Source organism: Scardinius erythrophthalmus (assembly GCF_964197995.2).
Source record: "Scardinius erythrophthalmus genome assembly, chromosome: 9".
Lineage (NCBI taxonomy): Eukaryota > Metazoa > Chordata > Actinopteri > Cypriniformes > Leuciscidae > Scardinius > Scardinius erythrophthalmus.
The window spans coordinates 45251879-45269697 of NC_138229.1; the positions used below are offsets into that span (position 1 = coordinate 45251879).

The following is a 17819-nucleotide window of genomic DNA, read 5'->3' on the forward strand; positions in this document are numbered from 1 at the left end:
TATACTGTACTATACCCTACCTCTACTGTCCTATACTGTACTATACTATACCCTACCTCTACTGTACTATACTGTACTATACCTCTACTGTACTATACTGTACTATGCTATACCCTACCTCTACTGTACAGTACTGTACTCTACCTCTACTATATCATACTGTACACTACTGTACTATACCTCTACTGTCCTATACTGTACTATACCTCTACTGTACACTACTGTACGCTACCCTACCTCTACTGTCCTGTACTGTACTATACCCTACCTCTACTGTCCTATACTGTACTATACCCTACCTCTACTGTCCTATACTATACCCTACCTCTACTGTCCTATACCTACCGTCCCCCAAAATATAACAAAGATTTTCTGAATGACTTCTCCCAGCTTCTCACTCATCTTTTAACCCTATCTCATAACTTAATCATCCTGGGTGACTTTAATATTCATATGGATAATATCAGTTCTCCGCTCTCCAGAGACTTTTCATCTTGTCTGGAAAGCTTCGGTTTGCATTTTTATATTGACTCTCCAACTCATTGTAGGGGGCACATACTGGATTTAGTCTGTTGTTCTGGTGTTATCCCCTCTGCCTGTAAAACCCACTCTGTTGCTTTTTCCGACCATATGTTAATTACTTTTAACATCACTCTCCCACTATCTAAAATGACTCTCCCTCGTACCATCTACTTCTGGAATATCAAGGACATTAACACTGTTACCTTTGCATCTGATATTAATAATTTTCCAATTGTATCTGCCAGCTGTTCATCTGATGAATTAGTTTCTTCCTACAACAAAAATCTTCACACTCTCTTGGACACCCATGCTCCTATGAGATCCAGATCAGTTTCCTTCACCCGTTCTGCACCCTGGTTTACTCCTGCCCTACGCCTTATGAAATCTCAGGGCCGTCAACTGGAACGCCTTGCCAATAGAACTGGACTCACCATTCACAACAATATGTACAAGGACCATGTCAATCTGTATAAGGACTCCCTCTCCTCAGCTAAATCTGCCTACTACTCTCATTTAATTCACTCTAATCATCATAATTCTAAAACCCTGTTTTCCCTTCTTACCTCCATTACAAAACCTCCTGACCCTCTTCGCCACCATATGCAATCCCATGATTTTTGCAATAAACTTATGTCCTTTTTTGTTTCCAAAATCACTGACATCCATAAACACCTGACTTCATCTGGAGCTGCAGCTTCTGGAGGCAACTTTAGCACCCCTTATCCATCCCCAACTACTACTTTTTCCTGTTTTGACCTTCCTTCCGTTCAAGCCATTTCGGACATTATTCATAAATCTAAACCTTACACATGCCAGCTCGACCCACTTCCCTCCACCCTGGTTAAATCCTGTTGCTCTTCACTTGCACCTCTTATCACGGAGATTATTCATTCCTCCTTAAGCTCTGGTTTAGTCCCCCCTTCACTTAAAACCGCCTCGGTCACACCCATTCTGAAAAAACCTGGTCTGGACCCCACTAATTTCAGCAATCTTCGTCCTATATCTAATTTACCCTTCATATCCAAAATTCTGGAAAAAACAGTCGCTTCACAACTTCATAATCACCTCATGTCCAACAGCATCTATGAGCAGTTTCAATCTGGCTTCCGTCCCCTTCATAGCACTGAAACCGCACTTCTTAAAATTTCAGATGACCTTCTCATGGCTTCTGATTCTAGGTTACTTTCCATACTTATTCTTCTGGACCTCACAGCAGCTTTTAGCCGCGTTTCCACCGCAGGAACTTTCCCCAGGAACTAGGAACTTTGGGCTGGTACTCGATGTGTTTACACCGCAGGAACCAGGGTCTAAATGAAGTTCCGGGTAAATATTTCCCCCTCCGATAGTCCCTGCTCACGAGGTAGTACTTTTTCAAAGTTCAGGAACTTTCAGGGGTGGGACTTGTGCGCTGCACAAGCTGATTGGTTGTGTTCACGCCGCATTTTGGTTGGATGACTCCACGCAGCATTTTCTTTATTTTTAACCTCCCTTTTAAAAAGTGGCTTCATGCAGTAAAGTTGTCTGTCTGCAAATATGGAATTTAATAAAAAAAACTGGGGGACTGGCGACGAGTTTCAGGCTTTATTATTTGGGTATTTGTGGAAGAGGAAACTTTCTGCGCGTTCGTCACAGCCATCTCACGGCCAATGTCCGCAATAGCTGATAACATACAATTTTATATTTAACGTTAGCATTACGAGCTCTGAACACGCTTTATCAGTGCTCGTCTCTTTTATGCCACAGCTTTTAATATTAAGTCATTATGTTTACACATTTGTCATCTATTTCAAGGCAAACCATGTTACAAATTTACTATAACAGGATTGAAATAGCGCATTGAGGTGTAACAAACAACTATTTACAAGACTGTCACTATTTATGATTGATAGACGGGGTTCAGGCTTTTTTTAAAGAGTATTTACGCAAAAGGAAATTTTTGCGCGTTATTCCCAGTCATCTCACAACGTACCTTGTCTTAATTTTATACGCATACAAGCTTTCTGAACACGCTTTAGTATCAGTGCTCGTCTATTTTGTTATGTTAATTACCTCGTTAGTAAACCAATAACTGCAACACAGTTTGAATCTCCTCCAAACTTATAAATTTGGCGTTCAAAACTGATTACTGTCCGTCGCAGACTGGGAGGAGCAGTTGCGCGCAGTGTACCTTCCCGGTACTTTAGACCGCGGTGTAAACGCAGAAAGCAACCGGTCTGGGGCAAAAAAGGTTCCTGGGAAAAAAGTTCCTGGGACAAATTGTTCCGGGTAATTTCGGTGGAAAAGCGGCTTCTGATACCATTTCCCATCCTATCCTCCTTAGTCGATTATCATCCATTGGTATCACCCACACTCCCATAGCCTGGTTTACTTCATACATTTCTGATCGCACACAGTTCATACAACTTAAATCCCAGAAATCTGTTACCTTCCCTGTCTCTGCTGGAGTGCCCCAAGGCTCTGTATTGGGGCCTCTTCTTTTTATTATCTACATTCTCCCGCTTGGTCACATCCTCCGTAAACATAACATTAACTTTCATTGCTATGCGGACGACACCCAGCTCTACCTCTCTACTAAGCCATCCTCTTTACTCCCACCAACCTCTCTTACCCTCTGTCTCCAAGAAATCCACTCTTGGTTCTCATCCAATTTTCTCAAACTGAACAGTTCAAAAACTGAAGTCCTTTTGGTGGGCACACCTCATACTCTCTCCAAATCCAATAAAGTTTCCATTGCCATTGATAACTCAATTGTTCTTCCCTCCCCTCAGGTTAAGAGTCTGGGTGTCGTCCTCGACAGCACATTATCATTCCACTCTCACATTACTAGCATCACTCGGTCTGCTTATTTCCACCTGCGTAACATCTCCCGTCTTCGTCCCTCTCTCACTCCCCAAACCACCGCCATCTTGGTTCACAGCCTTGTCACAACTCGGATAGATTATTGCAACTCACTTCTGTTTGGTCTCCCTAATAAGTCGCTCCAGAAGCTGCAGCTCCTACAGAATTCTGCTGCACGCCTGATTACTCGGACCCCCATTTCTCATCATATCACTCCCATCTTGCAACAACTTTACTGGCTTCCCATCAAACAGAGGATCATCTTTAAAATACTTCTCATTACTTTCAAAGCAGTTCACAATATGGCTCCTCCATACATCTCAGATCTCCTCCATTTAAACATCCCGACCCGTTCACTCCGATCCTCTCATACCTGCCAGCTTTCTGTCCCCCCTGCCCGTCTTGTTACAATGGGGAGCAGGGCGTTTAGTCGCTCTGCTCCCCATCTCTGGAATTCCCTCCCTGCAGACCTTCGTACTATGGACTCATTTCACCTTTTCAAATCCAAACTTAAACTTAAACTCCAAACTGTTTAAACAGTCATATTCCACCTGACCCATATTATCTCAATGTTGTCTTGCCAATTTTATTGTTTACTGTTTTAATGTTTTTATCTGCTTTGTACAGTGTCCTTGGGTGTCCTGATAAGGCGCTTTTAAATAAAATGTATTATTATTATTATACTGTACTATACTATACCCTACCTCTACTGTCCTATACTGTACAATACCCTACCTCTACTGTACTATACTATACCCTACCTCTACTGTCCTATACTTTACTATACTATACCCTACCTCTACTGTACTATAATATACCCTACCTCTACTGTCCTATACTGTACTATACTATACCCTACCTCTACTGTACTATACTATACCCTACCTCTACTGTACTATACTGTACTATACTATACCCTACCTCTACTGTACTATACTATACTATACCCTACTGTACTATACTATACCCTACCTCTATTGTACATTACTGTACTCTACCTCTACTATATCATACTGTACACTACTGTACTATACCTCTACTGTACTCTACTGTACTATGCCTCTACTGTCCTATACTGTACTATACCCTACCTCTACTGTCCTATACTGTACTATACTATACCCTACCTCTACTGTACTATACTATACCCTACCTCTACTGTCCTATACTGTACTATACTATACTCTACCTCTACTGTACTATACTATACCCTACCTCTACTGTACTATACTATACCCTACCTCTACTGTACTATACTATACCCTACCTCTACTGTACTATACTGTACTATACTATACCCTACCTCTATTGTACATTACTGTACTCTACCTCTACTATATCATACTGTACTCTACTGTACTATACCTCTACTGTACTATACTATACCCTACCTCTACTGTCCTATACTGTACTATACCCTACCTCTACTGTCCTATACTGTACTATACTATACCCTACCTCTACTGTACTATACTGTACTATACCCTACCTCTACTGTACTATACTGTACTATACTATACCCTACCTCTACTGTACTATACTATACCCTACCTCTACTGTCCTATACTGTACTATACCCTACCTCTACTGTACATTACTGTACTCTACCTCTACTATATTATACTGTACACTACTGTACTATACCTCTACTGTCCTATACTGTCCTATACCCTACCTCTACTGTCCTATACTGTACTATACCCTACCTCTACTGTACTATACTATACCCTACCTCTACTGTCCTATACTGTACTATACCCTACCTCTACTGTACTATACTATACCCTACCTCTACTGTCCTATACTGTACTATACGATACCCTACCTCTACTGTACATTACTGTACTCTACCTCTACTATATTATACTGTACACTACTGTACTATACCTCTATTGTCCTATACTGTACTATACCCTACCTCTACTGTCCTATACTGTACTATACCCTACCTCTACTGTACTATACTATACTATACCCTACCTCTACTGTCCTATACTGTACTATACCCTACCTCTACTGTCCTATACTGTACTATACCCTACCTCTACTGTACATTACTGTACTCTACCTCTACTATATTATACTGTACACTACTGTACTATACCTCTACTGTCCTCTACTGTACGATACCCTACCTCTACTGTACTATACTATACCCTACCTCTACTGTACATTACTGTACTCTACTATATTATACTGTACACTACTGTACTATACCTCTACTGTCCTATACTGTACTATACCCTACCTCTACTGTACTATACTGTACCCTACCTCTACTGTACTATATCCTACCTCTACTGTACTATACCCTACCTCTACTGTACATTACTGTACTCTACCTCTACTATATCATACTGTACACTACTGTACTATACCTCTACTGTCCTATACTGTACTATACCCGACCTCTACTGTCCTATACCCTACCTCTACTGTATTATACTGTACTATACTATACCCTACCTCTACTGTACATTACTGTACTCTACCTTTACTATATCATACTGTACACTACTGTACTATACCTCTACTGTACACTACTGTACGCTACTGTACTATACCCTACCTCTGATGTACTAGAGTAAATATGCATTTCCTTCAGCCTGAGGATTATTCATTTCACTTTTGGTGTGAAAGGGCCTTAACATTCGCCAAAATTAGAACTTTTTTGGGAGTAAGGCACTATTGTAATGGAGTAAGGCACTATTGTAATGAAGTAAGGCACTATTGTAATGGAGTAAGGCACTATTGTAATGAAGTAAGGCACTATTGTAATGAAGTAAGGCACTATTGTAATGAAGTAAGGCACTATTGTAATGAAGTAAGGCACTATTGTAATGGAGTAAGGCACTATTGTAATGAAGTAAGGCACTATTGTAATGAAGTAAGGCACTATTGTACTGCATGACTGTTAAAGTAAGTGTCCTGAACACTGGTGCTGAGTGAGAGCTAAGAGGAGGAGGAGGACGTGCCGCTCTGTGATGCTGAGGTAGGCCGGCAGACTGTTCTTCAGGTACGGCCGCGGCGTGACGTCACTGCCGAACGCGTACTGGAAGTGTCCGTCGCGCAGACGATAGGCTTTCCTCCGTGAGACCAGCGCTGTCAGGATATCCTTCAGATGGACCTGCACAAGACAGCCAGAACTCATGAGCACATTCATCACGCTTCACTCTCACTTACAGGATAAAGATATTACAGGTCTCGTAGTGGCGCTCCTATTCTGTCTTGTGTTTGATCAGCGTAGTCTTTCTCTTACAGCTGTGTGTGTTCAGCTCTTCCACTAATGCCTGATTTCATTAACAATATTATCGCCAAGATCTAATATTAAAATATTATTAACATTAACATCATAGTTTGTGTTATAGAAGCAAATATGACTTGAAGGCTTGTTTATATAAAGTTCAAATAATGCATGATGTTTCTAAAGTTAATTGTGTTAAACTAGATTAAGTTTGATGATGAATGTGCCTAAAATGCTCGGGTTGTTTTACTATTTTCATGACAAGTCGGCACAATTCCTCCCTAAACAAAACATGCAAATCACAATTTATTTTCTGTATGCAAAGTATATATATATTTTAAGTCCATGAGACGTTTTAGCAAGATCGACCCATGAAGAGCATGAGTTATGAATGCATGAGCTGTTATGAATGTACAAGCTGTTATGAATGCACGAGCTGTTATGAATGCATGAGCTGTTATGAATGCACGAGCTGTTATGAATGCACTAGCTGTTATGAATGCATGAGCTGTTATGAATGCATGAGCTGTTATGAATGCATGAGCTGTTATGAATGTACAAGCTGTTATGAATGCATGAGCTGTTATGAATGTACAAGCTGTTATGAATGCACGAGCTGTTATGAATGCATGAGCTGTTATGAATGTACGAGCTGTTATGAATGTACAAGCTGTTATGAATGCATGAGCTGTTATGAATGTACAAGCTGTTATGAATGCACGAGCTGTTATGAATGTACAAGCTTTTATGAATGTACGAGTTGTTATGAATGTAGTTCTTATGAATGTAGTTATGAATGCATGAGCTGTTATGAATATATGAGCCGGAGTGAATGCATGAGCTGTTATGAATGCATGAGCTGTTATGAATATATGAGCCGGAGTGAATGCATGAGCTGTTATGAATGCATGAGCTGTTATGAATGCACGAGCTGTTATGAATGCACAAGCTGTTATGAATGCACGAGCTGTTATGAATGCATGAGCTGTTATGAATGCATGAGCTGTTATGAATGCACGAGCTGTTATGAATGCATGAGCTGTTATGAATGCATGAGCTGTTATGAATATATGAGCCGGAGTGAATGCATGAGCTGTTATGAATATATGAGCCGTAGTGAATGCATGAGCTGTTATGAATATATGAGCCAGAGTGAATGCATGAGCTGTTATGAATGCATGAGCTGTTATGAATCCATTAGTTATGAATGCATGAGCTGTTATGAATGTACAAGCGGTTATGAATGCAAGAGCGGTTATGAATGTATGACCTGTTATGAAAGCACAAACTGTTATGAATATACAAGCTATTATGAATGTATGAGCTGTAATGTATGCATGAGTTATGAAGGCACAAGCTGTTGTGAATGTAATTGTGATGAATGCACAAGCTGTTATAAATGTACGAGCTGTTATGAATGTTTGAGTTATGAATGTACAAGCTTTTATGAATGTACGAGTTGTTATGAATGTAGTTCTTATGAATGTAGTTATGAATGCATGAGCTGTTATGAATGCACAAGTTATGAATAGATGATTTATGACTCACGAGCTGTTATGAATATATGAGTTATGAATGCATGAGATGTTATGAATGTAGTTCTTATGAATGTAGTTATGAATCTACGAGTTATGAATGCATGAATTACAAATGTACAAGCCCTAATGAATCACTGAGTTGTTATGAATCTACGAGCAATGAATGCATGAGTTATGAATGCATGAGTTATGAATGCATGAGCTGTTATGAATGTAGTTGTTATGAATGTAGTTGTTATGAATGCATGAGCTGTTATGAATGCATGAGCTATGAATGCATGAGTTATGAATGCATGAGTTATGAATGTAGTTGTTATGAATCCACGAGCTGTTATGAATGTAGTTGTTATTGAATGCATGAGTTATGAATGCATGAGCTGTTATGAATGTAGTTGTTATGAATGCATGAGTTGTTATGAATGTAGTTGTGATGAATGTAGTTGTTATGAATCCACGAGCTGTTATGAATGTAGTTGTTATTGAATGCATGAGCCATTATGAATCTACGAGTTATGAACGCATAAGCTGTAACGAATGTAGTTATGATGAATGTAGTTGTGATGAATGTTTGAGCTGTTATGAATCTACAAGTTATGAATGTACGAGTTATGAATGCATGAGTTATGAATGTACGAGTTATGAATGCATGAGTTATGAATGTACGAGTTATGAATGCATGAGTTATGAATGTACGAGTTATGAATGCATGAGTTATGAATGTATGAGCCTTTATGAATCACTGAGTTGTTATGAATCTACGTTCTGAATGCACAAGTTGTTATGAATGCACAAGCTGATACGACTGCACAGGCTGTTATGAATGTAGATGTTATGAATGCATGAGTTATGAATGCACGAGCTGTTACGACTGCACAGGCTGTTATGAATGTAGATGTTATGAATGCATGAGTTATGAATGCACGAGCTGTTACGACTGCACAGGCTGTTATGAATGTATGAGTTATGAATGCATGAGTTATGAATGCACAAGCTGTTACGACTGCACAGGCTGTTATGAATGTATGAGTTATGAATGCATGAGTTATGAGTGCAGGAGCTGTTACGACTGCACAGGCTGTTATGCATGTATGAGTTATGAATGCACGAGCTGTTACGACTGCACAGGCTGTTATGAATGTATGAGTTATGAATGCATGAGTTATGAATGCACAAGCTGTTACGACTGCACAGGCTGTTATGAATGTATGAGTTATGAATGCATGAGTTATGAGTGCAGGAGCTGTTACGACTGCACAGGCTGTTATGAATGCATGAGTTATGAGTGCAGGAGCTGTTACGACTGCACAGGCTGTTATGAATGTATGAGTTATGAATTCACGAGCTGTTACGACTGCACAGGCTGTTATGAATGTGTGAGTTATGAATGCATGAGTTATGAGTGCAGGAGCTGTTATGACTGCTGACCTCCAGAGCACACAGCAGGCTGCTGACGGCGTCCTCGCTCACGTTGTCCAGGCCCATCTCGAAGGCGCTGACCATCATGCGCGCCTCCATCTGTCCTCTAGTGGGCAGCAGCAGCGTCTGTGCGCTGAGCCGTAGCTCATCGTCCTCCGCCTCCCGAGGGCTGAACGCCTGCGCCGCCTGCAGGGGGTTCTGGGGCTGGAAGCGGTGCTGCGACACACACACACAGACCACGTTTACTGCGACAAGATAACTCTAGACCAGCAACAATCCTCGTCCTCATGACTATAACGCCAAAGCACATCATGATACGTATATACAGTACAGTAATACACCACTGTGATAACATCTGCTGCTTTAAGACACACTTCAGTAATATCAGTTTGACAGCACCGACACTCTGGAAGCTCGTTTCTGACACAGAACAAAAAATAATATCTTATATCTAGTTTATATCTAGCCATTGCGACTTTTTTCCTCATGGTTCCGATTTTATATCTCGCTATACCGACTTTTTTCTCGTGATTCCGAGTTTATATCTCTTTATTCCGACTTTTTTCCTCATGGTTCCAATTTTATATCTCGTTATTCCGACTTTTTCTTGTTATTCCGAGTTTATATCTCGTTATTCCAACTTCTTTCCTCATGGTTCCAATTTTATATCCCGTTATTCCGACTTTTTTCTCGTGATTCCGAATTTAATATCTAGTTATTCCGACTTTTTTCCTCATGGTTCCGATTTTATATCTCGCTATTCCGACTTTTTTCTTGTGATTCCGAGTTTACATCTTGTTATTCCGACTTTTTTCCTCATGGTTCCAATTTTATATCCCGTTATTCCGACTTTTTTCTCGTGATTCCGAGTTTATATCTCGTTATATTGACTTTTTTCCTCATGGTTCCGATTTTATATCTCGCTATTCCGACTTTTTTCTCGTGATTCCGATTTTATATCTCGTTATTTCGACTTTTTTCTCGTGATTCCGAGTTTATATCTCGTTATTCCGACTTTTTTCTCGTGATTCCGATTTTATATCTCGTTATTCCGACTTTTTTCTTGTGATTCCAAGTTTATATCTCGTTATTCCGACTTTTTTCCTCATGGTTCCAATTTTATATCCCGTTATTCCGACTTTTTTCTCGTGATTCCGAGTTTATATCTCGTTATTTCGACTTTTTTCCTCATGGTTCCGATTTTATATCTCGCTATTCCGACTTTTTTTCTTGTGATTCCGCGTTTATATCTAGTTATTCCAACTTTTTTCTCGTGATTCCGAGTTTATATCTCGTTATACTGACTTTTTTCCTTATGGTTCCGATTTTATATCTCGCTATTCCGACTTTTTTCTCGTGATTACGAGTTTATATCTCGTTATTCCGACTTTTTTCCTCATGGTTCCGATTTTATATCTCGCTATTCCGACTTTTTTCTCGTGATTCCGACTTTATATCTCGTTATTCCGACTTTTTTCCTCATGGTTCCGATTTTATATCTCGCTATTCCGACTATTTTCTGGTGATTCCGAGTTTTTATCTCGTAATTCCGACTTTTTTTCGTGATTCCGAGTTTATATCTCGTTATTCTGACTTTTCTCCTCATGGTTCCGATTTGATATCTCGTTATTACGACTTTTTTCCTCATGCTTCCAAGTTTCTCTCACAATTCCGACTTTTCTCTCGATTGCGAGTTTATATCTCGCAATTCTGCCTTTACACCTCGCAAATACGGCAGAAACAAGCTTCCATAGCTCTCAAATGAGAACAAAACTTGATCTGAATAACAACACAATCATCTTCTGTAGAGCTGCTTTACAGCTAAAATAGAATTTGTCTCAAAAGCCAGGTTTGCACCGCAGGAACTTTCCCCAGGAACTAGGGACTTTGGGCTGGGACTCGGTGTAAAGGGTCTAAATGAAGTTCCGGGTAAATATTTTCCCCTCTCAAAGTCCCTGCTTTAGTTGTTAGTACTTTTTTCAAAGTTCAGGACCTTTCAGGGGTGGGACATGCTAACTGGTTGCGTTCATGCTGTTTTTTGATTGGTTAACTCCACGCAGCATTTCATCTGTTGCGGTGCGTGCAGTAACAGTTGTTTGCTATCCGAATCCACAATGGAGTTTAAAAAATACGACCGATAAATTCGGCTTTATTAAGCTTATATGAGGAGGACGAAATCCAGCGGGAACTGGAAAGTCACACACAGTCCTATGTCACCGGACTAATTGACTAATCTTCACGGTACTTTAGACCATGGTGGAAACACAGACAGCAACAGGTCTGGGGGAAAAAGATCCTGGGACAGATTATTCTGGGTAATATAGGTGGAAATGCGGCAATTTTTGATGAAGTTTGCATCATTAACACTGTTATTTTCATATTTATCACTGTGAAGCTGCTTTGAAACAATCTGTGTTGTATAAAGCGCTAAAGAAATAACTTAATTAAATTTATCTGTAAGAGTAGTTTTTATAAAGTTACAGTAACTTTAGTACTACAGGCAATAAAAGACAGAATCATCGAAAATAAGAGGAAATAAAGCCACATTACGTTCAGGCAGATATTAGAGTAAATATGAGCTTAACTGTCATGAGAATAAACTCACATTGCACCAAATCATGAGGGTTCAACTCCTTAATGCACAATATCATTTCTTTATAACTAAGTGAGACCTATATTTGTGAATATGATAATGATGTGAGTGAGAACACAGAACTAACATCGAATTTCTGCCGAACGGAGGGAAACTTCTTCTTGCCTCGGTTGGGTTTGCCTGGTTTAGATGCGGATCCGCCAGTCCACTGCAGCGCCCCCGCGCCCTCTGCACACACACACACACACGTCAGCCACACACACAGTAAACCCCTGCTGAGCCAGCAGACGTGCGAGTGCTGGAGTACCTGAGGTGGAGACGATGATCTGGCAGCGGGTGAGAATGGCCAGGAGGAAGTCATTGTGCACATGGACTGTGGAGGGAAACACACGAGCGTGAGCTGCAGTCGATGAGGTCAGCACGAGCCCTGCAGGCGTGACACACGCGTGACCTTACCGTGGTCCTGCATGACCTTACTGTGGTCCTGCGTGACCTTACCGTGGTCCTGCGCCAGCAGACGCCGGGCCTCCGTGTCAAACTCCTCCTTGCTGATCTTCTGCTTGAACCACAGCTTCAGATTGGCCCAGTAACTGTGAACGAGAGCAGCTCATGAACACACACGCAGAGAAACATCAGTGTGAATGGACAAACACACACACACAGATAAATCATCATCAGCTGAACGCACATGATCACATGAGAAAATAACCAGGCTTCTATAAATCATAACTGTGACACGCATCAAAAATATGACATTGTGGACAGTCATTTCAATATTTCAATCTCATAACTTATTGTGTCAATTTGGAATTTATCATATTTCGACACTTTATCTCATAATTATGACTCTTTGTCAATTATGACTTAGTGTGTCAATTTCAAATCTTTATCTCATAATTATTAGTAAGAAAAATGTAGGCCTATTTTGTCTTTTTATCTCATAATTATGACCTAAAAGTATATCATAAATTCAGCTTTTTGTCAATTATGACTGTCAAAACTTTTTTTAGCTTATAGTTAGGACTTAGAATATCAGGATTTTCTCTTTATATCTCATAATTTTGACTAGTACATTAGAAATTCAACTAGTCATAATTGAGTTAAGTCGCAATTTCAATGTGTTATACAGTGTTTCCCCTATAAATTTTTCCAGCAGCGGTGCTGTTACGTGCCGGAGGTTGTTACCAAGCCGCTCGCGGGGGGTCCGGGGGCATGCACCCCCGGAAGATTTTTTTTTTTTAATAACCCCTTAAACCATGACTTCTGGCAAGTTTTGTGGATAGAAATGTACATTTTGAGACATACATTTTGAGGCTCAAATGTAAGAAAGGGGCACTATGTCAAAAAAAAAAAATTATATATATATATATATATATATATATATATATATATATATATATATATATATGTGTATATATATATTACGACTGGGAATCGATTAAAAAAATAACTAATTAATCGCACAATTTGCTGTGATTAATCGCAATTAATTGCATTTCCTCCAAACTTGTAGCCTAATCATCAATATTTAAATGTAGAATCACTAATTAAATCAAACACACAAAAAAGGGGGAAAAAAGAAAAATGTCCACACAAATTGGACAGAAAATAGCCCTATATTAAAATATAAAACATCAATATATTATTCTTCATTCAGTTCTATGCAACATACTCAGATTTAACAGATTTATTTTTTGACTAATTATCAAAATAAAGTATAGTCATACAAAGCTATTATTACCAGAGTATGTGATCAGAGCAGGTCATTTTACCATGCATGGCTATACCATCTCAGCAAACAGAAGTCTTCTACTGAGAAATTTCATGTTATTTGAGCAGGACTTTGCTTTTCCAGTGCGTGATCGGTACATGATTGGAGCGTTTGGGCCGTTAACCACAGAGCAGAACCATAGGAGCAGAACGCGCATCGCAAACATGGAGTGGAACATTGAGCAGAGAGCGCAGTGCGCCGACACACACTCACACACACACGTGACGGAACCGAGAGCGCGGCGCAAACACGGAGCGGAAAAGACTCGCACGTGAAGTTACCAAAACAAGCTGCGCGAGAATGAAACCTTATTGCCGCCGAATACGGAGGGGCGGGACGGCATATTTTCCATAGACAGTAAAAAAATGGACACAGCGACCCCATAGACTTCAACGGAGAAAAGTTCGTACCGCTTTCTCCTTTGCACAAGCGCTTGCTCGCTCTCCCGTGGCGTCTGTCGTTGCTATACCAACCATGAACTGAGGCGCGCCTGAAAACCTTTTTATCTGTCCATGCTGAAAACGCGCGCGCCGCGTCGCTTCTATTATGAGCGCACTTGCCGCGCGCCCACATTTGAAATATTTGCATGTGAACGGCGCCTTTTATGGCAACGTGTGTAAGTGAATGTCGTGATATTATTGATCATGTGAAGATTTTGCAGCGGCGCTGAAAATCCAGCGGCGGCGCTGCGCCGCTGCTTAATACATTGTAGGGGAAACACTGTGTTATATCTTCATTTTTAATTAGTTAGGATTTGCCAAAGCATGATTTAATTCTCTTTATTTATTTGAACACATTAATAAAAGAATATACGTGAAATATTGATGTTCTGATTGTATTATTCTGTGTGCTGTGACTCAAAACCAGCACTGCAATCACAGTCAGTTTGACAGATTCAGAACTGAGGATAATGAACATGTTTTTTAAAAACTAGATTACCATCAAGTGAAGCAGTGAAATTACATTTCTACTTGAGTTATATTAAAACCCAAACAATATACAGTCAAAGTGAGATTTACAGATTTTTTATTTGAAATGTCATAAAAGTGCTAAAATGATCTTCAAAACAAAGTTTGCAGCTCAATATTCTGCAAAACATATAGCAGAAAAGCTCATATTCACCGAATATTCAAATGCTGTCATTAAAATAACCGTGAAGCATCTGAAGGCACAAAACAAAAGTGTTGTTAATAAAACTTAAGTTACTCGATCAGTGTTTACAGGCATTTGAACAGCACACATGTTAGTATTGCTGAGCCAGTGACTGGAGGTTTTCTCACAAACACTCACTGTTTGACATTATTTACCGCTCATAAACACTCACTGTTTGACATTATTTACCGCTCATAAACACTCACTGTTTGATCGCTGATAAACACTCACTGTTTGACATTATTTACCGCTGATAAACACTCACTGTTTGACATTATCTCCGATAGCATCGGTTAAATTCTTCTTGGCGATCTCTAGTTCACTCGCGTGAGCGGCCATTGTTGCACCGGAAGCTGCGATGACGCGTTCTTCTTCTTCCGCTGTTCGTTTCTTGGCGCGTTACAGACCATCGCATGGTTCACACCGCCACCTACTGTATTAATATGTGTAAAAGCATGGCTTTATTAATCCCTAGTTTTATTCACCAGTTTCATGTAAACATTCAACTAATGCTCTTATAACTTCCAAATGATTTCTTGTTTCTATGTCTTTAAAATCCTATTTCCTTCCAGTTTTGATAAACCACTCTTCTCTTTCTTCCCTAAATTTCCCACGATTTATTTGTACATTTATAAATAGCATATGTGTTTCTCCCCCTTCTCTTCTGATTGCCATGGTGCTGGCGCTGCTTGTGTGTGTTTACTGGTCAGCTGGACAGTAATTTAACAAGCCTGTATGAAAGCAGCTCATAGAAATGATATTATAATGGAAAACAAATAGCAAAAGTTGGATGTCGTTAAACATAAACATGTTTTTTAACTACACCTGCATGACACAATATAACCTGAAGATTTGCAGTTACAGAACTACAGATTTGTAGCTTTAACTGAAGGTGTCAGAGTAACCAGATTGTAGGAGGGCATCGCTCATCTGTGCCAGCGGAGGGCGCACTGCACCTGAGTGACTGATGAGGGCTGAACAGAAATATCAACATGCTTGTTAATTAAAAATGAGTGTATTTGTGCACATATCTATCATTTCGGAAAGCAGAATGAGTTGTAAATCTGAGCTGTTCAGTGTTGAAGCTCTTGTGCTGTAAAAGCGGCTCAGTGGCCTCAGCTGAAGCATCTTTTGGGATTTCGTGATCTGGTGAAGTCTGTATTAAAGAAGCTTCTGTGAGGTGAGCTAATCCTGAAGTTAGTTTGCTGTGACGTGAAGATTTTGTGAGAGGAATGATGTCAGACACATGAGTTTGCAGAAAGTTCACTGTTTGCAGAAACCCACTAAGCAAAATTATGTTCAAAAGACGTCTTTGTCACAAAAGCAGACGTCCACTGAGGAGCCAGAATTACAGTTTTTATGTTTTCACTTTTTTTTTACGTGTTCTGCACATCTGGATATAGATGTTCATGGACCCTCCGTACAAGGTTAAAAACTTTGGACAACTTAGCATCTGTTATTCACACATCTGTGGATCGTGAGAGAAACCAGATCTGAAGGAATGATGTTCTGACTCAGACAGTGTTTCCCACTGAGCCACTCGTGCTGCTCTTAATCACAGACATAAAATACAGTAACTTTTACTATTTCAGTCAGATACAAAAGTTCTATTGAGACTCACCAGAGGTTTAGATGTTGGTCACCATTGTGGTGATCAGTGTTTGCTTTAGTTGGGCTCTTGGTCCCTGTACTTCTTGTGTTTGCTTTTCTTTGGCTGCCGTAACTGTGTGTTTGTAAAACACTATTGGTTGTGGCAAAGAAAGCCAAGATCAAGTGAGATCAGGTTTCACAACAATCATGTGACGAAATCATCACAACAAGAGCATCAAATGTTGTGTTTTTATTTTTGTGATTATATTTGGAATTTATAGCTGCCAACCTTGTGAAACTGATCATTTTAATGCTATTAGTGCCAATACTGCACTTATCTGAAGGTGGATATAGTTTTAAGCAAGTGTACCATGTAGTCACACACAGACATCAAGATTTTGCATATAAATCACAACAACGGTGACAATCAAAACAAAAAAGCGTCATGCTACAATGTATGATGGGTGGCTTTATAGTACAAAACTCATCCCTGATTCCAATGCTTTTTTGTTTTGATTGTCACTGTTGAAATTCATATGCATAATCTTGCTATAAATGCCAAATATAAACACAAAATTAAAAACACAACATTGGATGCTCGTTTTGTGATTATTTTGTCATCATCAACAAGGAGCTGATAACAGCTATAGCAGCCAAAGAAAAGCTAACAAAGAAGTACAGGGACCAACTAAAGCAAATACTGCCCACTACAATGGTGATTTCAAAATAGATGCTAAGTTGTCTAAAGGGGTGCGTGGTTTATTTTATTTTCCTGATTTTTGGACAAACCCACACTGTCTCGGAGTTGCTTTGCAATTACAGTTGGGAATTACATTGAAATAAACGAGTAGTAACGAAATAAATTAGAGTTCTAATTTAATGTATCCTGAGAGTGTTTATTTGGTCCAGAAACAGTATAAAGTCTAAATGAGACCTTAAATGACCCTGTAAATATGTCCACTAGGGCTGTACTGTCCTAGTCGATTAGTCAATTAGTTGGTCGATACGTTCTGGTTCGACCAAAATTCTGATTGGTCGATTTTCTGCCGCGTTTATTTCATCAGTTTTGCCGCGCTGAGGCGCGCTCATTTCATCAGGTGGAAAGCACTAACTGCTAATGGGGGTGTTTTCAGAGTACCCTTGTTTCACTGTAAC

The 17819-nt window shown here is 39.7% G+C and overlaps 1 protein-coding gene across 15 annotated transcripts in view; it reads right to left on the minus strand.

Annotated features, from left to right (window-relative positions):
* LOC308695281 (transcriptional adapter 1) overlaps positions 1–15523 on the minus strand; it is a 65011-nt gene extending 49488 nt beyond the window's left edge. For 5 of the 15 annotated variants that reach the window (XR_014030680.1, XR_014030681.1, XM_081373373.1 and 2 more), the window contains exons 1-6: positions 15340–15471; positions 12608–12741; positions 12459–12524; positions 12279–12379; positions 9568–9774; positions 6336–6487 (exon numbers count right to left, since the gene is read on the minus strand). Coding sequence is in view for 13 of the 15 variants with exons in the window: in XM_081373373.1 (XP_081229499.1) it covers positions 6336–6487; positions 9568–9774; positions 12279–12379; positions 12459–12524; positions 12608–12741; positions 15340–15413 (734 nt within the window). In the remaining 2 variants the exon portion in view is untranslated. Of the gene's footprint in view, positions 1–6335; positions 6488–9567; positions 9775–12278; positions 12380–12458; positions 12525–12607; positions 12742–15280 lie in introns of all 15 variants that reach the window. The other 10 variants (XM_081373369.1, XM_081373376.1, XM_081373370.1 and 7 more) reach the window with 9 other exon arrangements.
* Between the last annotated feature and the right edge of the window lie 2296 nt (positions 15524–17819).